The following is a 22,548-nucleotide window of genomic DNA, read 5'->3' as shown; positions in this document are numbered from 1 at the left end:
CCACTTGACATCGCAAACGGCGTCTGCCCAGAGGGACCTGCTGCTGGCACCAGCTGGGCAGACATAAGTACCTGGGTCTTTGACCAGGACACCCAGGAGCAAGTAAGAAACTGGTGCTCCAGGTCCCCAAATGGCTGCTAATATTTATGCGTGAAGAGGAGTTCTGTGCAAAAGCAGGCTGGAAAAAGTTTTTATGCAGAAATATGAAGAATAACTGCAACCTGTCTCAGTATTGTTTGTTCATAGAAGACTTCCAAATAGGACTGGACATATGTGAGAACATGACATTCTTTAAAAATGCACATTTTGCTATAATCTTGAGGTATATACCTTAGAAAACACAGATCCACGTTTCCCTAGAACTTGTGCTTACCGTTTTCCAGGCTGCAGCCTGGATTATATAGCAGACATCCCATTTTTGCACTGGTGCCTGCACTGCAAAATGAAATCCTCAATTTTCCATGGGCATCAAGTTTTGAGTGGCTTAGGAAGAGTCTTGAGGCCAGCTTCTGTTTCCCTATATACAGCTGAGTGTCGCCAAGAGAGAATTGCAAATAAGTAGCAGAGGAAAAAGGAGATTCAGAAGGCCAGTGGTTTAATGCAGCAGCCTTTTAATGTAAATGTAAAGTGGAGTAAACATTTGCAGAAAGAATAATGCAGTCTAAAAGGAATATATTTCTAGAGACAAGAAAACTAAAACCAGTCACCCATTCCAGTGTGATGCATTTCATTGAGATGTTCACTTTCCTGAGATTCTTGTTGAGTCTGACATTTAAATCTCTTTGTGTGCTTTAATCTTTTATTTATTTTTTAAATCATGGTCGAAGTCAAACTGGGTAGAGAAAGTTAAAAGCGCAGATGTAAGATGCAAAGCCACAAGGATAAAGAGAGCACTAATCTAAGCTAAAGCACTATATGGGAATTAGAAATAGGGTCCTGATTTTCAGAGTGCTTCCCTCTATAGTAGGAAGAACCCTGAAAGCCATGCCTGTAAATCATGCGCCATATCCTTTCACTTCTTTGCTTGTTCTTTCCCTGTGATTATACTCTGCTTTTGGCTGATCAGAGCTTCTTGCAGAAGCCCCTCTGGCAAGGATGCTTCCAGCGGGTGGAATAGGTGTAGGAGCACTCTGGTGCGCACTGGGGCACGCATGGAGGATCACATGGGGGTGGGCATGGGGGCGGGCATGGGGGCGCACACTGGGTCACGCACTGGGGCACACACTGGGGCACACACTGGGGCTCACATTTCGTCACAAGCTTCGGGGCACACGGCTCAGCGCAGGGCAGCACACACTCAGCACCCTTCTGCGTTGAACCGATGGGTACGCCCGACTCGATGACCGTGGCCAGCTCAGCTGATTCCGTGGAGCCCACGACAGTATCCTGCGGGTAGGTGGTGAGGATGGGTCCTGGGAAGGTGACGACCACAGGAGGAGGGTAGATGATGACGCGGGAGTCAGGGCAGGCAACTACGCAGGGCTCATTGCAGGCGGCGGCACGGGGCTCAGGGCATTTCACATTGCACGGAGCAGCGCATGGCTCAGCGCACACAGTTTTCTCACAGGACATCGTTTAGCCGTGCTGTAGGCCTGCAAAAAAAGGAGCAAATATAAGCCCCAGGAGCTGGTAGGACAGGATCAATGCTGGAGCTAAACTAATGTGAGCCTTGAAGAGACACCAGGCGGTAGATGGGTTAATACCCATCCTGTTCTGCTTTGCTTTGCTCTTCCCTGCATGCCCTTTCCTGCCAGCCGGATTCCTTCCCACAGATGCCAAAAAACCTTTTCAAGGCTACTGCTTAAATAACATAGATATGTAACATCTGCTCTCCTATGTAAATTGGACTCCAGAGGCTGAATTCAGAGTAAAATTAGGGCAACACCACACCAAGCAATGAAGAAATGGAAAACACGTGGCAGGTTTTGCTGTGCCAAATTGACATATTCTCTGGACTAGGAAGACAAAAGGCAAAGAGGTGTAAAATCCCAATCTTATATGTAAAGGAGTCAATCCCATAAAGAATGAAGATGTTTTCAGTGGAGTTAGTTTGTAACAGGTGGCTTCTATCCAGTATATTTAATATCAAGCTCACTTGGAAAATTAAACAAATACAAGACTTCTGCGAGAGCACAAGGGGAAAGCTGAAGCCTAGCAAAAACTAGAATGCAGGTCTCCTGAGTTTAAATATCGGAGGGAGTGAAACTATTCAAAAGCCTGAGCTGGCCTTTTTTTTTTTTTTTTTTTGGAACAAATTGAAGGGTGGGGAGGCAATTTGGAAAATATAATAAAACTACATTTTCAGATGTCATTTCAAACTTATCCAAATTCCAAATCAACCGGCTAAATGAAGGAGCTAGGCTATCTGTTGTCTGAGATTGAATGGAATACTTCAGTTTTAGCCAAAGAGATTACTTATTTTTTTGTCTGGTTGAGAAGCATATTAGAAAAGCCTGGGTGGAGCTCAGTTTGACTCAAGCTCTTTTTCTTGGATTAGTTTATTTTGTCATTGTTGTTTTAGACACAATGCCAAAACATACATTATTCACCTAAACTTCTCCTGACCCTTAAACCCTAATCCAGACATTATCTTCAGGTTCCCACCCTTTCATGCTAATTCATCTATTAATTCCATCCTCTTCAGTTGACCTGCAACACTCTCAGCAGAATGAAAGCCAGAGAAAATGAATGGCTAAGAAATCAACGCAAACACAAACATACAGTACAAAACATTTATACTGGATAGTATATTCTTTCACAGCCTGTTGAGTGCTTTGCATAAGAGCACTGCTTTGCATAAATAGAACAAAACCACCCAAAGCAACTTCCCAAGCAATATGCACCTTAAGCAGACATTCTCAATTTCTTCTGCATAGCTGCACTGACAATTTGTCAATGCCAAGACATTGTCCTGGGCCATTGAGACTGGCAGCAAGTGCCCAAGAGGGTCTCAGATGGAGCATTTTCAAAGTCCAACTGGGCACCCTGCAGGGCCACATCCACAGACATTTGGTGTCCCAATGGCTGGCTCCAGTCCGATGGGCAACTGCAGTTTTCTCACCGTCTCAATATTTGTATTGCCTATCTCAATATATACTCTACATATCTCCATGCAAAATTAGATACAAATCAGAAGCCACAAGGTCTGAACAATGCTGCCGGATGTATTCTGCTTGTGAAGATATTCTAAGGCTCCCCAAAGCATTAAATCTCCATATAACAGAAGAAGAAGGTGTCTTTAATATTACCCAGATTTCAAATATAATTTTAAACTCCAGTCCATCAGTGCCTTCAAATTAATAAGCAAATGACTCTTTCATGAAAATTAATTCCTGACAATAGTACAGAATCACAAAATATTAAACAAAAATTCACCCATGAAATAAACCCCGACATTTCAAAAATGGTAATCCTCTCTCTCTTTTTTTTTTTTCTTTTTTCCTTTTGTTTCTCTTTAGTAAGAAGAAATTAGATCAGAATCCAACTTACTCAGTTCACCGTGGAGAAGCGAAGAGAACCTGCTGGAAGGTTTCTGAATCATGAATGGTTTTATATACCTTCCCGGACCACCAGGCTGATGCAAGAAAATAACGTCATATTTGTGCATTAGGTTCCATTACTCCCCAAACAAAATTTGACGTGTAATTACAGTAATTGTTTTGCTTACTGTTTGTGTTGATTATCCTATTCTCACCAGCATGTGACTTGAACAGTCCCATCCCCAGATTCCTTTCATTTCAGGGTTTTAAGCATCAAACCCATTCTTGCAGCCCTGAGAGTGTGAAGACAGCCCGCGGGACTAAAGTCAGGCTTGCGTGGGAGCCCTGGCCATGCTGCCAGGCTCAGAGGCTCTGTGGAACTCATCCTTGCTATTCCTTAGAAAACAGGGGTTTGTTTTTCTTCCTTAACATCCTGACCTCCAAGAATGCATAAGAGCCTAACCTAATATTAGTAGTAAGTGCGCTCGCTAGTTTAAAGCTTGTTAGGACATGTTTACAGAAACTGTAGTCACTGCATGACTGTAGTGTTAGGATTGCCTTGGAGAGACACTCCTAGCAGGGCCAAGCATTGCCCATGGTGCCCTGGCTCCTCACTTGATGTCCAAGTCTCTTCCAAGCGAGGATGGCTTACTGTGCAAAGGCTTGGCGTGGCAGCCTCAGCCCCATTTCAGCATGACAGGTGTCCTCCTCTGCAACAAGATCTCTGACCAAGCCCAGGAAGAAACATGAAGGGAGAAAGCTCCTTTTGGTTAAAGCGGGTTGGTGAGAGGGATCTAGGAATTGCTCGGTCTGGTTTGGATTAAGTCACCGTCCCTCCAGTCCCTTCCACTGTGGTTATGGTCACAGTTGCATCAGAAAAATGAATGAGCATGGAGAGTTGTGCTGTGGGAAGACCAAGGCAAGTGAGCAATGCTCTGGCAAAGCTGGTAATTCCCCAGTTAACATGCAGGTGGGCCAGGGAAAAGAGGAGCAGCTGATTTAGTTAAGATTGCTCAGGAAGGCTTTGACAATGTGGAGGTCTAAGACTTGCCAATCTGTGCCCAACTTGACCTGCTGTGATGAACAGCATCTCATGCCATGTTTGAAGCAGAGGCCCAGCCCCCTTGGATGACATAGTACCATTTAAATCACTAAATATGCCCCGATTTGGAAAGGTGAATATTTGGCCAACTTGTTTTAAATAGTATGATTAGGCTAACGAATGCAGAGCTGGCTTTTAATCAAAAAAGAGAGAGATCCAAATTCCCAAGTTGTTTATCATTGCCTGATTCAGAGAATCACGTGGGTGGCCCTGACATATATTTTAAAGTGACGCTATGATTCAATACTGTGGAGTTTAATACTGGCAGCCTGTTATTAACATCATAACACCTCAATACTTTGCATGTATAAAACATCAGTGGGTGTTTGCAAAACTATCTGAAAGCATTTCCTCAGAACATTTCCAGTAAGTGTTCTTGCCTAGAGGAGCCTCTGAAATCCCTTTGCTTCCAAGAGATAATTGATAGCACAGAAGTTACATCAATAGCAAACAAAAATGCATATGTATGAGAAGGAGGGAGGGGAAAGGAACCCAGAAACTCTTCAGTGTGTGCATGTACCCTTTGTTTGGGCTAGCAGATCCCAAGATCATGGTGACAACTAGAGTTATTATTGCCCAGCCAGAGCTGCAGATGTAAATTTCACCCTCTGTTCTGGAGATGTGTGAGGGAGATGAGAAAGGATTTTAATAGTGTCTGCCAGGTGCTGTTGTTACGGGCACAGCCCCATACATCAGTCCCTGGCAGCTTTGGAGGAGCAGAGTGCCTGGCATTCAGCTCCAGCTCCTTCCAGCAGCACTGACCCTACCAGCAATCCTCCTGCACCCTTGCTAATGCTCAGCTCGCATGGCAGCCTCCTCCCACAGCTTTTACCTGCACCTGGCGGCCTCAGCGGCACCTCCAGCTTCAGCCACCCATCCTTTGCCATGTTTCCGACTCGGGCACATTTCCTGCAAAGCCAGTGGCAGGAGCAGGGCTGTGGGAGGAGCTGCTCTCAGCTTGCCCAGCATCAGCTCATGATGTGGGAGCAGCTCCAGAGGGAGCCTTTGAGCCCAACTCTTGTATCCATGCGTACATGTATTCCCTTAGGTATATTTATTTATTTACATATATGAAGTCAGTGATGAGAAAGTAGTTGTACAGTCACTGTTGGCAAAGGATTTTGGGGTAACTGGAAAGCTAGTGAAGTAACAAATGCTGTTGTGAATAGGAAAATTAAATGAATGGGAATTGTTTGAGAAGGAGAACATTCTTCAGAAACTGTGCTGAGCACTGAGCTCAGTGAAGAGAAATTATTCAGGAAAAACTGGAATTATAGGAAACAGCTATGGAAGAAGATTGGTGAGGTTGCTCATCACATACTTTTCCCTGAATTATTCCTGGAAAAGGTTCTCTAAACTGTTCTTAAAAGTGTTCCAACACAGGGATGCCACTGTCTCATTTCTTAATCTGTCAGCACCTGGCTTCTCCAGCAACTGGAAGGGGATGGTTTTTTCCACCTAAAACTAACCTCAGTCTTCCTTGTTGGAATGTAAGGTGGTGAATTCATCTCCTATTATCCCATTGGATATAAAGGGGTCTTTATTGCTTTTCTTCTTGAAGTAATGTATTATAATTTTATACACTTCCATGTGAACTTCTCTAAAATAAACAAATCAAATGTGCTGGTTAGTTTCTGTGAAATAAGACCAAGAAGAGCTCTGAATAAATGCATGTAACTGCAAAGGGGAGATTTCTTCAATAAGGCAACACTGTAATTAGAGAAGGAAGAATACGCAAACATTTCATTATAATTATGATTAACCATTGAAATAACTTGGTAGATATGAATGATTACCAATTGACTTTAAATCGGAAGTGGGTGTTGTGTATATGCATGTGATCGTTTAAAGAGAAATTATGGAATAAAGACAAAGTAATGGGTAATATTTTCTGATTCATATTGTCCAGAAGATTCCTTCTGGCCAAAAAAATTTACTCAGCAATAGACCTGAAATCACATTTTTTTTGTTATTGTTTTTGTTATGAACTAAGGTACAAGGTGTCACCAACTTCCTGTCTTAAAACGTGTGGCTTCCATGTTTTCATTCCAATTCACAGACTAGCACAGATATCTGAGAAATAAAAACTTTTGTGCACAGACACCAGAAGGAAAGAAGGCATTACAAGATTTCTGATTTATTATTTTTTTTTAATCAAAAGCTATATAATTATTTAATAAACTTTATGGTTATGTCTATATTGACATTACAAATATGTCTACAGTCTTTAAGTCTATGTGTCTACTAGCTTTAAGCTAGTTAGTGTACCCACTTTGGGCAGTATGGTATGGAATGGAAAGAGCTTCTTCCCATTGCCTTAAGACTTGGGTAGAAATCTATGATTCCCTTTCCTGTTGCATCACTGGACAGGTGATGTCTGTGTGGAATCACTGCTTTTGTCTCGCTTTTCTCTCCGTTGCCTTTTCCAAACATTCAGAGGTATGAAAGAGATCAGAGCAAATCTCATTTATTATTCTTGCATTCCAGTTTTTGTCTTTTCACTTATTCACATACAGGTCTTATGAAGACACATACATGTGCTTCATGTTAGTCAGCAGAGAAGTATGACCAAATTCATAAGGATGATTTCATTATTAGAGGATAGTACCTTCCTGGGAATTCAGTGGAGCAGGGAACGCTTAGTCAAGCTAGAGCTCAAGGGCATATGTGCACACAAATCCAAATATTCAGTGTTCTAATCTAAAAAACCGAGCCCTTCACATGGAAGAACTATTACATTACAATTAATTTAAACTGATATTGGAGGTTCCTGTTTGCAAGAGGAACATGTCTGCCACTAGACCGTATTTCTAGGAAGGCATCAGCTAATTTAACTTTTTGATTCTATGACAGGTGACATTACTGCACATGCTAAAGGATATGGTGTGAGATATAGCTTGCCACCCATCAATCACAGCATTATGGCATAATAAAGGGGACTGATTCTCCTTCGGGACACTCAAATTTCTCAGGGATACTGCTGGATTACCTCCAAAATGACTTGAAAATAAGGATTGAAAGAAACAAAAAAAGAACTGAGTTTGAATGCAATACAATTTTAATGACAGGGAAGTACAGACATGTTGGGTGAAGACAGTCATACAGAGTAGAGAGAACATTTCCATGTGAGGTCAGCATGGGCCAGGGGTGCTGGAGCAGGAGACGTTGCCTCTTCAGAAGTTACCAGAGCTACAGCTTCCTACGACAGACCTCCTGTAACCAGAGGAGCTGCCGGCACCCTGACAGCTTCCCGTGCCAAAGGAACGTCCTCCTCCATAGGAGCCCCCACCGTAGGAGCTGCCTCCTCCGTAGGAGCTTCCAATGCCTCCTCCATAGGAGCCTCCCATGCCCCCTCCGTAGCAGGTCCTGGAGCTGAAGGATCTTCTGCCTCTGAATGAACCCCCAGAGCCAAATGACCTACCACCTCCGTATGAGCCCCCCATTCCTAGGGAACTGCCTCCTCCGTATGAGCCCCCCATCCCCAGGGAACTGCCTCCACCGTACGAGCCCCCCATCCCCAGGGAACTGCCTCCTCCGTATGAGCCCCCCATTCCAAATGAGCTGCTTCCGCCATAGGCACCCCCAACATTAAATGAGCCCCCTGATTCAGCAGAGCCCAGTGACCCCGAATACCCCCTCCCAATGGATATTGGGAACGAGGTGCCCACGAAGCTCTCCTGTGGGCAGGAGCTGAGGATGGGGCCTGGGAAGTGGATAACAACGGGTGGGGGGTACACCACGGCGCGGGAGTCCCCGCAGGAGGTGACGCAGGGCTCGCTGTAGGCTTCGGCGCAGGGCTGCGGGCAGGTCACCTCGCAGGGGGAAGAACATCCACTGCTCACTAGCTGTGATCCTGAATACATCTTTTGTGGTGCAGATAAACCTGCAGCACAGGTTAAGGAGTTAAAACAACATATACACACAGCTCTATGCCTTTATACAACCTCCATGATGACCCAAAATATGTGTTTCCTGGTAGAATAAGTTGTTCTCTTATAGTATAAGAATCACTCTTGTTGAGTTATCTGGCTTTTATCTAGTCTGAAATTATTATTCAGTATGGTTAAATCTAAATAATAAAGAGCCAAATAGAACTTCTCTTGCAGTCCATTGTAGCTTACACAAAAGAATATATCTTTCTAAAGTACCTTCCTCCTGCCTTTGTTCTGAACTAGTGTTTGCTCTGGTTAGCATTCCACCACTAGTTCTGTTAAGGACAAATTTCTGCTTGATGTCAACTAATGGGTTCTTTTGGAAACAGGTTTGACAGACCATGTATTTTTAAGCAGAAGTCAACTGCATTTCTTGCTGCTGTTTATATATACATATATTCTAATAACTGGCAACCTGTAAGTTGTAACCTTCTTATCAAATTAAAAGGGTTTAATTGACCCCTTCCCTTTGTGGCTTGGAAGAACACATTTTAAGACATTTACCTACCAATGGCTACAGCTAAATAGCTACAAAAGACCTTACATTTTACAAATCTGACATTGCTGAGCATCACAGAGTACTGACATACAAGTCATTCCCCCATTAAACAGTGACAGCAACATCTCAGTAACTATAAAGGAACTTCAGAAAGAGTACTTACCAGGTTCACAGAGAAAATCAGATGAAGTGAAGTCGTTGGTGAACCTGGAAGAAATGCAGTGCTTTATATACCCCTTCAGACTGCTGCTGGGATATGCAACACGCTTCTGCACATGGGGCATAATAGTTAGCCAGCAAAACTTTTTTGCTGTATAAGCTACTTCTAATTGTAATAATTGTTTTGATAACTGATAATGGTTAGTAAATCAGCCCCACATCATACTATATGTGCAACACACCCTTTGTCTTACTTTAATCCTTAAATAGTTTTTATATTCATTTTATGACTAGTGCCATCTTCTGACCTCATTTGAATTGCAATGAATTTGAATTGCAGTGAATTGAGCTCTGTTTGCTTAGCAAGATAAGACATCGGTCTTTCTCTTAAGCAAGAGAAATATACCAGTTTGGCTTTGTCTGGAGAAACATTTTCTGTTCTGCAGAAGATTCTGTTTAAATTTAGAATTTCACAGACTTGGGAGAGCTGCAAATTTCATTTTTCCAGCTCCTCAGATGGGGCAGGTTATTTCTCCTGTCTGTTTAACGTCCACCCAAATAATTGCTTATTGAGATGCTTAATCAAATGGGCAGTATTGTCCAATTAAGTACAAGGAGACATTGTGTGAGAACACATAGAAAAATTTTATTGTCATCCTTCTCCATTTGTTACCCTTCAGGATAGCTGTGGTAGCCTAGAAAGATGCACTCCTGTTGTCCAGAAGGCATCAGCTGAGAAAAAATAGACTTTTTGGACACAGAATGGATGCATGTAGAGTGTGTCTGAAGACAATTTAAACTAAAATGAAATGTTAATATTTTAAGAATGGCAAAGGCTCTTTTTATTTATTTATTTATTTATTTTTCCAGGAATACTGGTGTGGTATTCCTGGAATAGTGCTTGAAAATCACGTGTTAGTAGACAGAGATACAACACCATAAATGGGAGGAGATCTCTCCAATAAAAATTTCCTTTACCAATAACCAGAAACACAGGGAAAACATTAGTTATGATCAACCTTCTTGTGGGGTTAAAACAAGTGTCACGTGGATACATGCCGGCAATATTAAATGTCCAACTTAAGTGTTTTGTTTCTAAGCCAAAGTAATCCAAAGTAATTGTAGATTTTGACTCTCAGTCACAGACTACAGCCTTTCTGAAACTAACTGGTTGGGTTTCCAGCCTGTTCCACTTGTCACTCTATGTTTAATGCTTCTGTCACAGGTTTCTGTGGTTTTCAAACACCTTTAGAAAATAGAGCATGAGGAGCTTATATGGTTAAAACCTTGCATCAGAATGCGAACGAGTTCTGTCAGGCATCAGTGGGCAGCTCTTGATTTGACGTTTTTGCTAGTCAGCAGTTCTTTGTTAACTCCTCAGTTAGCGTCAATCTTCCTACAGTTGAGAAATACCAATTTACATGAAGGACCCTGGGTGCTGCCTTTTGCTTCTACCTGTGTTTCAGAACCACTGGTGAGTGGTAGCATTCTGTTAACCACCCAACCATTTCCAATCCAGACTTTGAAAGAGAAAAATGTAACATCATGTATAAGGGCAGTTTATTAGATCCATATAATCTCTACACGCACCTAGACTTGTTCCCATTTCAACTCCAGCTGGGGCCAGGGACGATATAAGCCGAATTTGTTGTGGTCAGAGGAAAAAATGAAACATATATATGCTTGTATAATGCTTGTAACGTGACTTGGAGCTGAGAATAAAGTTGTGATCACGTCAATTAAGTGAACAATTAGAACAATTAATGAAATAATCCATACAGCAAAACAGTTTGGCAATACGTACGAAGCTCTTGCACAAAGCGTGGCTCACATCCTACTGGTGGTCTGAAAAGGTATATAAAGGCTCTCTGAACACTTCAGTCTCATCAACAGCCGTTCATCCTCTACACTTCTCCAGACCTGGTAAGTCGGATCTGCTTCATTCTCTATATGAAGTGTTAGAAAAATATTTTCTTCATTTAACTGAGGACAGTCTTCTGCAGATAGTGGGATGCTAAGCAATGTCATTTGCCTTTTGTCGTACTCTAATTTTTATAGTCATTTTGATGTATGTCTTTATAGACAAAGACAATTATTTATAAGACTGGATTCTCCCAGGCATAAGGATCAATTCAATATTGTCAGTTAGCTCCAGAGCTGTGTATTATGATCCAATAAAATCTACTGCATGAGCTGCATCCAAAGACACATAGAGTGTGGCTCTGCTCTCCATGATTATCAGTATTTCTAGAGCAGCAGAAAGTAAGTTTGGAAGAACCAGGTGTTCATTCATGCATGCTCAGAAAAATGTGTAATGGAGATGAGCCTGCATCTTTCTAAACTCTCTTCTCTAACTCTTTTTCTGTGCTTATGTAAGATCTCAGGTCTGCAAGCTTTTTTCCCTCCAGCTTCTGAGCACTGTTCTTATGCTTTATGTCCTGCTGCAGGTTTATCTGCACCACAAAAGATGTATTCAGGATCACAGCTCATGAGCAGTGGATGTTCTTCCCCCTGCGAGGTGACCTGCCCGCAGCCCTGCGCCGAAGCCTACAGCGAGCCCTGCGTCACCTCCTGCGGGGACTCCCGCGCCGTGGTGTACCCCCCACCCGTTGTTATCCACTTCCCAGGCCCCATCCTCAGCTCCTGCCCACAGGAGAGCTTCGTGGGCACCTCGTTCCCAATATCCATTGGGAGGGGGTATTCGGGGTCACTGGGCTCTGCTGAATCAGGGGGCTCATTTAATGTTGGGGGTGCCTATGGCGGAAGCAGCTCATTTGGAATGGGGGGCTCATACGGAGGAGGCAGTTCCCTGGGGATGGGGGGCTCGTACGGTGGAGGCAGTTCCCTGGGGATGGGGGGCTCATACGGAGGAGGCAGTTCCCTAGGAATGGGGGGCTCATACGGAGGTGGTAGGTCATTTGGCTCTGGGGGTTCATTCAGAGGCAGAAGATCCTTCAGCTCCAGGACCTGCTACGGAGGGGGCATGGGAGGCTCCTATGGAGGAGGCATTGGAAGCTCCTACGGAGGAGGCAGCTCCTACGGTGGGGGCTCCTATGGAGGAGGACGTTCCTTTGGCACGGGAAGCTGTCAGGGTGCCGGCAGCTCCTCTGGTTACAGGAGGTCTGTCGTAGGAAGCTGTAGCTCTGGTAACTTCTGAAGAGGCAACGTCTCCTGCTCCAGCACCCCTGGCCCATGCTGACCTCGCAAGGGAAACTGCAGCCCGGTGATACCAAGCACTTCTCTTTGCTGGCACATGTGGAGCTGCAGCCCTGCCCAAAGGCCTGGGAAATGTCCTTCGTGCTCTGTGTGACTGCTTTCACAAAACGCATGCTGTATTTCCCTGTCATTAAAAATATGTTGCATCACTATGTTCGCCTGAAGTTTTCTTTTTCACCTTTTCACCTAGAAGCCTCTTTGATTATGAAACACATTGCCACACAGCTGGTTGTCAGCTGAAAACTTTTTACCTCAAATCTTTAAGAGGAAAAAAACTTTTTTGGATCTCTCACCAGAACATCTTTCAATTACTATTTTTTTTTTCTTATTGCCATTTTCACCTTAGCTTTGTCAAAGATATAAAAGTTAGATTCTCAAAGTGGGACCAGGAATGTGTGAGCGGCATACCTCTTCTAACAGACCTGGTGTTTCAGTTCATCCTTCATGATTGTCCAAACATGAACGATTTTGTAATTCAACATGAATTATAAAATATATATATCTTTTCCTTGTTTCCTGATCGCAGTCTTATTTTTTCTATGTAATGTCAGTCAAAAGCAGTAGAGTCAGGTTTAGACATATCTTTAGCATTCAATAGACTTGTCTTGGAGGTTCACCCATCAATCTCTTTGCATTTCTACTCCCAGCAATAACTACAGGAAAGAGCAACACAAGGCATTATTTCTTAGTCTCCTGTCACTCATGGCTTATGAAAGTCTCCCTTGCACACCCCTGAGATCTGAAAGCAATTACGTTGGCACATAAACGCAGCCCTCTGATAAAGCAACAGTGAAAGGAAATTCCTAAATTCCTTCTGGAATTTATACTGCAAATTCTAGGTGGCAAATCTCAGAAATGAAATAAAGCTTATGTGGTTGATTTTCTTTAGTTATCATGCAAAATCCCCAGAAAATTCTGGAAAAAAAAATCCAAATAAAATGTCTTTTTGTATTGGTTTGCATTCTTCAGGCACTCAGTAATGTATTTAAATCAACTGGACCTCACACATCCCCAAGGAATCGTGGTAATTCCTATAAACTGATTTTAAATGGAATACAGTGGTGAAATGGGTGATCAAACGGACTTCTTTAGAAGAGAAAAGCTGTGCTACCCCACAGAGTGTAAAAGTAAAGAAACATGAATCTCCAGGCTTAGCTGACTGCCTCATCCCTTACACTTTCTTTTTCTGCACTTGTCCCTGTCAGTAAGGGAGAAGTAAGATTAAACAGTCTGACCAGTTCTGAAAAGTGCTTGTACATGTGGCATGTTTAGATCTCATCCCTTACTTGACATGAAATTAAATAGTTGCACTGATGGAAAACAATTTACCTGATGGTTGTGAGAAGAGACTTCTGCTGTTCATACACCAGCACAAAGTACTGAGTCGTCAGCTTCAGAAACCTCTGTGCCCTATGGAGATGCAATACCAAACGGCTCTGCATATTTAATTTTGAATGCGTCATTCAATTATCCATTTTTACAACACCTTTATTACTTAGGCAATTACTATCATATTACCATAAAAACATATAATTGTCACTCACAGGCTATGTAAAAAGCTCTAGAAAGTAGAATGAGCTAGTGGAAAAGATACAACCAAAAGAGTCTTGGAGAGAAAGAAAAGCTGAACACAATTTGATGAAGTGAGAGAATTGTAGTACAAAGGAAAAATAGGACACACTGAAGAATGAGATGGCAACATAACATGAAGCAGATACATCCTTGCTTCCAGGGAGGGCACAGCATTCACTGCCTATGAAGAGCTCATTTTCCACCAGTTATTCTTCTGCTGTCACAGTTTTATTGACAATAGCTGCAATAGCTGTGTCAGGCCTTTCAACTTTTTTTTTTTTTTTTAACATTGGCACAATGAAAATAGGGATCTATAATCATAAGGTGATTAACAGAAGCTGTCATTAATTAAGTCGAGCCAAAAAGAGGTGTGGGCCCCGTTTTCAGAGGTATGGAGCAAGGGTGGTTTCCACTGACACAAAGGGTTTTTGCCATCCCTGAAACTTTGTAGGAGACTCTTAAACTGTTCCTGCTTTTGTACCTTTCTGCAGGTGACAATAACAATGTGAAGCACCACATAAAATCTTTAACAATTATAAAATGATGAGTTTCCTTTGCTAGGTGACTCCTCTAATGTCTGCAATTATTTACATAGCTTCCATTTAGTAATTCATCCAGAAATCTACACAACATGGCTCTCATATAATAAAGTTGGGCTTTCTGTTGTGCTGTAATTGTACAGCCAAATTCCTACACAATATTGTACTGCTGCCTACACTAGATTTACAGTGGAAACTTACTGAATCCTGCTCACTAGTTTTTGTTGACTATTCACCAAGAATGAGTCCCCAGAAAGATCAACCCTGCAAGTCGACTTTCAAGAACAGCCTGATCCCAGTGCTAAGCAAAATGAGATAATTTAAAAGTTACCTCATTTCAAAGCTTGAGGTCCACCTTGGAGCAAAAAGATTTATTGATCCAGGCATGCTCTTGCAGTGGCCTCACAGCCATCCCCATCACAATGCACTGTGCATTACATCCCAAAGCGAATTTTGATTCATACATGGGTAAAATTACTCAGAGGGCTCAGAGTTTAAAGGAGTCATCAGAGTCATCATGTGCTACTTCAATCCTGTTTATCTGCTTTTTGAAAGACTTTTTCAGGGCCTTGTCCTGGCCAGTGCTCAAGAATAATTCAAGGGGCCTGATTCTGCCATGTTGCTGCATCATCCATTCAGTCAATAGATACAGGTGGGGATGCAAAGATTGCTGACTCCCCCATCAAAGGGAGATGATTCAATTTGGGAGGTATTATACCTAAACCTAAGGCTTGCAAATAAATTGTGGGACTGACACATTAGTAAGCTACCTTCCTGAAAGCCATTAAAGGAAGTACACAGAGAGATCAACTCCTGCTTCAGCTGGAACCAGAATCATGCCAAAGGGATTTTTTTTCATGAAGTTTGGACAAAAGGAAACTGTTGGGTGTTGGACAGATGTCACTCAAAGTAGGGCTAGAAATGGATCACTAATTATGAATTGAAAGGAAAACAATTACAAGGATTAGAAGAATAACTTTTTCTTTGTAAGTGACAAGAATGTGATGAACAATGAATGACTTCATGTCCTTCCTATTGTCTAAGAATGTGTATAAAAGGGTATGGAGCTAAGAAGTCTTCTATCCTTCCAGCTCCAGTTACTTATTCCTCACAGACAACAGGGTAAGTCTAACTTCAATGCATGTCTTTGTAGCTGTAGATTACTTGAAATTTATATATATATATATTTTTATCTTGCAAAACGCTAGTAATTTTAGAAAAGCTGAAGTAAAGAGAAGAGTAGAATAGGCAAAGTCTTTAGAAAAGATAGGGTAAAGGAAAAAAAAAAAAAAGAGTAGGGAAGAGTCTGTTCCTTTCTTCCAATAGGTTTTCTTAGTTATAAGGAAACCTTTCTGTGGGTTTACTTTGAAAAGAGAATGACTGGGACTTTTCTAAGCAAGTAATTATATAAGAATCGGATAACTTAGTCTCAAAAAGCAATATTTTCTGAGAGATTCTGAAGAATGAAAGATGTGGATGGTACACAAAAGAAGAAGTGAGAAGCCTTAAAAAGGGGTCAATCAGGTAGAAAATTTTGCAGAGGAATGGAGATTCGAAGGAATGCTTGAACTAGGATTTGATGAGCAGCTGCAGCAGAAGGATAAGGTGTACTTTACTTACACTGGAAACCTGTTTGCATCCGAGTGTGACGGCTTCCTGACTGCATATTATCTTTTCTAGCTTCACCTCCACTCCTCAAGAAAAATGATGAACAGCATCAACTCCGAGTGCGTGCCTGCCTGTGAGGTGGCGTGCACGCAGCCCTATGCCTGCAGCAGAAGCCTTGAGCCCTGTGTTGCATCCTGTGGCGACTCAAGAGCTGTGGTGTACGCCCCACCGGTCGTCCTCACCTTCCCAGGACCAACTCTCACCAGCTGCTCCCAGGAGAGCATTGTGGGAACTTCGATTCCCCAGCCTTATGCTGCTTTGACCCAATATGGCTCTGATGAACCTAATGGGATGGGGGGTGCCATTGGCTCTGGAGGCATGTCTGGGAGGGGGGTCTCCTTTGGAGCTGGAGGCATGTCAGGGATGGGAAGCTCCATTGGAGCTCGGGGTTCTGTTGGGTTTGGAGGCTTGTCAGGGATGGGAGGCTCTGCTGGGTTTGGGGGCTTGTCAGGGATGGGAGGCTCTGTTGGGTGTGGGGGCTTGTCAGGGATGGGAGGAGGCTCCTTTGGAAATGAGGGCTCCTTTGGGTTTGGAGGCGCCTCGGGTGTAGGGAGCTGTTACAGCAGGCAGACCTACAGAAGCCGCCGTGGATCCCGACTTGGAAACTGCAGCTCCTTCTAAGGCAGCCCGAACACCTGCAGACTGCGCATCGACTTCGGAGATGAGAACACGAGGTCTGAGTCTGCAGCTGGGCCTGGCTTTGAGATGGCGAAAACCCTTTGCGTCAGCAGGAGCCACCCTTGCTCAATACCTCTGAAAACTGGGCCCACACCTCTTTTTTTTCTGTGTCATGCCTCACCTTCTATCAATAATAGTTTCATATAATGCCTTCTCTCCTTAAATTGTTATTGGCCTTGTACTATGTCCTTTCTGGTGGAGTGGAAATGTTTCGGTATTTGAAAGTGGGACTTGGCTGCCAGGATTTCAGCTTTACCCTGTAAAGTGCAGTGCCTGTTACTATCAATGCCGACCTTCTGGCTGCCTTTGGACTGTGGAATAGACCATTAATGAACTGCACTCTTCTGTTCTGTAGCACTTATTTCATGTCATATTAAAAGTCTCATTGAATTATATCACTGGCTTTCTGTTTTTCTTTTCCTCTACTATGCTTAATAAACTAGGCTTAGTGGAATTGAACTCAGCAGGAGTCAAAATAGCAGGTGGAGCTCCACATACACAAAGGGGAGTGGAATTCAATAGCCTGATACATAGCTGCATGAAAGCACCAATCTCACTGTTCTTTTCGTGTAGAAAAGTACTTCTACACTCTTTAGTGACAGCCTGGAAGGAGTCACTTATGTGTACTCATTTGAATTTGAGATTTTTGGATAATGTGGTTTGCAGAGGATGAATGGGACTGTACCTACACTGAGCTTCATGCACTCTTACCTGCGTATTACTAAGAGGATCAGAGCTTGTGATCTTGAGGCTGAGCCATGAACATCTATATAAACTGTCATACACGTGACTTGAGAGAAGGTTATGCCTCACAATTTACAAAGGAGAGTTACACCCCTCGTACTGTTCTTACTTAATAGGCTGAGGAATGAAACACCGAGTAACAAGAGCGAAAATTGATGCGGCATTGCTGCCTCTGTCTTATCTGCAGTACACTAGAGCAAAGTTGGCTGTTCCTGAGCTAAAACTGCAGACACAGCAGTTCAGTAACTCCTTTGGTACTTTGGGACCCCCATGCATGCACTGTGTGTACCCTCAGTCTGTAGCTGAGAACACCACTTCTGCACTAGGACAAAGGATTTATATCCAAACAAAAGTTTCTTAACTATCATATTACGTATTATTACTTAAGTCTATGGATTATGGTCTGACTAGCAGAACGTCATTATTTTGTGTGATAGACTTTCCATAAGCTAATGCTGGGAGACATAATTCTGGCAATATTCTGTTAACACTACAGTACAGCACTGCATGCATAAGTACCACAAAATGAGTATAGCTATCTGGATGTTTCTCCTAAATCTTCGGATTGAAATTCCAGTTTCATCAGAAGGCTTCTAGGAGGTCTATGTAAGAGATTATGAATTATTTATTTATTTAAAATTCAGATGTGAAGTTGTGGTGGGAGAAACTTTTTCCTAGCCAGTTCTGTCAGCAAGTGTACATGAGATGCTTCATGATCCTTAATTCTGAGGGAGCATGAGGGCATCCATGTAGCAGTTGCCTGAGGGATCTCACAGTGATGTTCCTAAAAGATCAGATCATTTCCTGAATAAATGCTCCAATTAAATTAACAAACCACAGTGATTAAGACAATCAGAGGAAGGAAGTGAATGTTGTGCTTGGCACAGCAGCCCTTGCTCAGCCTACGCATGAGCTCTTTCTTGTTGTGAACAGCAGCACAATCGAAAAAGCTCCAAAAGACTGATATAGCCATCAAGGCGAGTTTCTTAGCTTACTTCAAGGCATGATACAGGGTGCAAGAACTTCAGTCTGATTCTCTGTTGCATATGATTAACTTCTTCCCATCCATTTTGGCCCTGCCTGCAATACCCAAGACTTAGCTAACACATAATTGGATAAGCTATTTCACCATTTAGACTAGATAAATCAGAGCACAACCTTACCTTCTGATGGAGTCAGGACACATGCAATCATTCTGACCCTTGCAGGAAGTCTAAACGACTTCATTAGGGATATTCAAGGTAGTGCTGGTAATGATCCTGAGTAACTGACCTAGCTTCAAAGTTATCTTGGCTTTGAGTAGTAGTTGTACTAGACCATCTCCAGAGGACCTTCCCATCTAAATTATGATTCTGTTCTATTTATTAGTATGTATATTTTGATGTATATATCAGAAAGGGGAAAGTTACTCTAATGAATTCCTGACAAGTGATATTGTCCATAGAAAGTAATTAATTCTTCCCTGATGATGGTCTTTGAGGCATCAGAATCAATGCACAAGGTTAACTTCTTTCACACTGGTTTGTAATGAAGAAACTGCAGCAAAATGAATGCCAGAAGACCGTGCTATGATGCAACAGGGTTTTAATACAAACAAGAAGTGGAATACATTCTTGTAGAATGAGGCAACACAGAGACAAAGAATGTAATTTCCATTTCAACAAGGACTACCATCAGTCAGAGTAGCACAGGGCTCACAAGATATTCTTCTTTCAGTTGGAAACTTTCACAGTTAAGTCCCATTATTTGTTTTACTTTCTTCAGTTTCAGAAAGATCAAAAGATCAAAACATAACATGAGCAAATGACAAAGTGATGCAACATTGGGATTGTAAGCCTTAGATAAAACATAGCACAGAGAGATCCCAAGTAACCCCAACTCCTACTGACACCAGCTGGAGCAGAGGCTGCTTGGCATGTCTAATTTCCAGGCCTATATATCAATCATTAGTTTGTATCTTATCATTTCTTCAGTCATGACTTTTTCTTAAAGACTTAAAATGGCCCACAGTTTCCATAGCGATACCTATAGTACCCTCTAGAAAAGGGGAAATAATTTCTACCATATCCTGAAAAAAACGAGTTTCGGTAAAAGTTTCCCAAACGAGAGATTCCGCCACCACAAGAGCCCTCCCCACCATACGAGCTACCTCCCATGCCACCATAAGAGCCCCCAGAGCCATAGGAGCCATGGGACCCCATCCCATAGGAGCTGCCTCCACCACAGGAGCCGCCAGAGCCCATTCCTCCACCTCCAGAGCCCATTCCCATTCCTCCACCTCCGGAGCCCATTCCTCCACCTCCGGAGCCCATTCCCATTCCTCCGCCTCCGGAGCCCATTCCCATTCCTCCGGAGCCCATCTGACCCTCAATTTCAGGCATGGCAGTTCCCACAAAGCTTTCCTGAGGACATGAGCTGATAATGGGTCCTGGGAAAGTCACAACAACAGGTGGTGCGTACACGATTGCTCTTGAATCGCCACATGAGCTGATGCATGGTTCATTATAACAGTTGACATATGGTTGCGGGCACGTCACTTCACACGGTGAAGCGCAGCGGGAGCTAAGCATCTGTCCATAGGTAGACATCATTCCAGAAGGCAAGTCAACCTGAAAGGTAGAGAGAACTGGCCCAGTAGAGTTAAGGCCAGAGGAGTGAATGAACAAACAGTATTAGAGTAATTTGGTTTGCGTAGATGTATTGAATGGCAGTCATCTGAACAGGTGCAAATATACACCTCCAAGTAGTCTACATTAAACTTAAGATTTAGTGATTAAAAACTAATAATTTAAAAAAAAAAATCACCATTTCTAAGGCACACACCATTCCACTTTAAATCTTACCCTTTTGTTTACTTTTTCTTAATCCAAAATCTATATATAGCTCTTTTTTTCCCCATGCCTTCCACCATGATAACAAACACCACCCTCTCTTGCACATGGTACTGTTGTTAGAATAAGTTCCATGAGATGCAAAGCCACACTGTATTTGTACTACAGGACAGAGAGAAATAGGACGCCAGTGGAGGAGCTGGAATATGAACTCAAGTGCACCAAGCTCTTGTTAATGACAGAATTTATTTCTATTTCAGATTTTTCTTCTGGTCATTACTAAAGCACCGGTAAAAAAAATAAATAAATAATAAATTTCTCAATGGACTTGCCAACACTACAAAGCAAATCCCTTCCAGAAAGCAAGACCTGGAAGCAGACATTTGGTTCCATTCATTGTTTGAAAAACATAACAAAGCTTTTCTTAACAGCCAAAGCATGTGAAGGGTCAAAACTACAGACCCTGGTAGTCTAGATGCAGAAATAATTTTAGAAAATTATTGCGATACAAAGTAGCAAAGGAAATGTTAATGAAGAAAAAAATAGCAGCTTATGTGGGATGAGTTTGCTCAATTTCAAAGTAGCAATATCAGTCAGGTCCCATGAAAGTTGGGAATCCTCTATTTAATTCTATTGCCAAGTTCTTGGAAAGAACGATATTCTGCTTAATACCTGTCCCAGTGTCCTGTTCTCATATGGCATATGAAAACCTTGCCTCTCACTAAAGGTTTTACATCATTCTCCTACAACTTTTTTGGTTTCATTTTCTGTATGTGAACTCGGAAAGAGCAATGGAGGAAGTAACAGCATCTTTCATTTCTTCTAAATGGGTATAACTGCTCAATTCCTAGGAGCTGCTATCATGCACATTTTTGAAACTGCCATTCATTTTTCCACACGCTCATGGTGATGCCTGTATCCACCCTATTTGCACATGACAATTTCAAAGTAAGATGTTATTACAGAATAAGTTCCTACCCTAAAATGGGATAGGGCAAATAACTTCATAATAATACTACCTATAAAACCATGTCTATAATTACAAACGGATACAGTTATATTGGACTTACCCAGTCACCAAGAGGAATAAGTCAGCAGAGGCAGCTAGAGACACCTGAGTTATGAGCACTTTTATACACTGTCATAGAGAAGAGAAATTGGGAGACACCTTTATGTAATCATGCTCTACATCTTGTGAAACGGAATGTTTTCCCCAGTGATACCATGCTTTGTTGCAACTGCTTTGATAACAGCCTGTGATTAGTAGATAATTTCCAGTCCCACACATCATGGTACATGCGTTCCCCTCCTTCCCCCTCCCCTCTTGTCTTTTTGCTGAAAAATCTCATGGTAAAATGAGTGGATTTCTTTTAAACACTTGTGATTATGAAGATAGCTCAGAAGAATAAAGAAAGCAGAATTCCAGTCTATCATTTGACATCTCATATAATAAAAACAGTTGGCCTAGTGGAATTTTCCTTTTTAAAGAAAGGAAATATTTTCACATTAAATATTTTTTTATTAATTAGCCATTAATGTCCACAGCCACTGTGTACACTAGTCCAGGGGCTTTGGGACTAGAGTTTATAACTTGGTACCATCCTTTGAAAAGATGCTCTCCTGCATGTGAGAACAAAATTCAATTAGAAGTTTAACTGAAGGGATGCACTAGGCCAAGCTTTTTACGATCTATCATCAGTTCACGTTCTCAAGAATTCATCCTTTTCTAAGATGCTTTCAAAATAAACATAAAAAAAATACAAATAGCCATGAAGAAATTGATTTTTCCTTCTCCAACATTTATGTTGAATGCCAGTATGAAGAGAGAATACATGTAATGTGTGGGATTAGAGGTCTCAGAGAAAACATTATGTGAAGTACAGGTCCATAACCTCAAGCAGAATAAATTCACAAGGCTTGTCAAATGCTGATGCTGTGATTCACCTAATCACATTTACATCGTAAACCTCCTAGCTATCTTCTTGTGGCAAATTATTAAAACTGAAACTGACAAAAAAAAAAAAAAACATAACAGATGACTTTATTTGTGTTTCACGACCATCAAATCAGTGTAATAACTAGAGGAATGTAAGCAGCCAATAGAGATATGACAGCAAGCTGCATAGAAT

General features: G+C 42.1%; 1 protein-coding gene and 3 long non-coding RNA genes across 5 annotated transcripts; 1 reads left to right on the top strand and 3 right to left on the bottom strand.

The window, feature by feature from the left end:
- Positions 1 to 591: 591 nt before the first annotated feature.
- Positions 592 to 5,428, bottom strand: LOC121060882. 2 transcript variants are annotated; one of them, XR_005814947.1, is made up of 3 exons: positions 5,414 to 5,428; positions 3,490 to 3,574; positions 592 to 1,592 (listed from the first exon to the last, which is right to left on the bottom strand). It is a non-coding gene; the product is annotated as an uncharacterized LOC121060882 (long non-coding RNA). The 2 variants fall into 2 exon arrangements; XR_005814948.1 differs by lacking the exon at positions 5,414 to 5,428 and adding an exon at positions 3,668 to 3,682.
- A 2,189-nt stretch (positions 5,429 to 7,617) lies between these two features.
- On the bottom strand, positions 7,618 to 9,296 carry LOC121060647 (glycine-rich protein 23-like). Its single transcript, XM_040538592.1, has 2 exons — positions 9,176 to 9,296; positions 7,618 to 8,464 (listed from the first exon to the last, which is right to left on the bottom strand). The coding sequence occupies exons 1-2, from the start codon at positions 9,294 to 9,296 to the stop codon at positions 7,755 to 7,757; spliced, it is 831 nt and encodes a 276-aa protein (XP_040394526.1). The 3' UTR covers positions 7,618 to 7,754.
- Positions 9,297 to 10,981: 1,685 nt separating this feature from the next.
- On the top strand, positions 10,982 to 12,539 carry LOC121060883. Its single transcript, XR_005814949.1, has 2 exons — positions 10,982 to 11,094; positions 11,619 to 12,539. It is a non-coding gene; the product is annotated as an uncharacterized LOC121060883 (long non-coding RNA).
- Positions 12,540 to 19,155: 6,616 nt separating this feature from the next.
- On the bottom strand, positions 19,156 to 21,630 carry LOC121060881. The gene is made up of 2 exons (XR_005814946.1): positions 21,490 to 21,630; positions 19,156 to 20,214 (listed from the first exon to the last, which is right to left on the bottom strand). It is a non-coding gene; the product is annotated as an uncharacterized LOC121060881 (long non-coding RNA).
- Between the last annotated feature and the right edge of the window lie 918 nt (positions 21,631 to 22,548).

The sequence above is a fragment of the Cygnus olor genome, chromosome 28 (assembly GCF_009769625.2).
Source record: "Cygnus olor isolate bCygOlo1 chromosome 28, bCygOlo1.pri.v2, whole genome shotgun sequence".
Lineage (NCBI taxonomy): Eukaryota > Metazoa > Chordata > Aves > Anseriformes > Anatidae > Cygnus > Cygnus olor.
The sequence above is the reverse complement of the archived record's forward strand: the minus strand, read 5'-3'. Positions and strand labels throughout refer to the sequence as shown.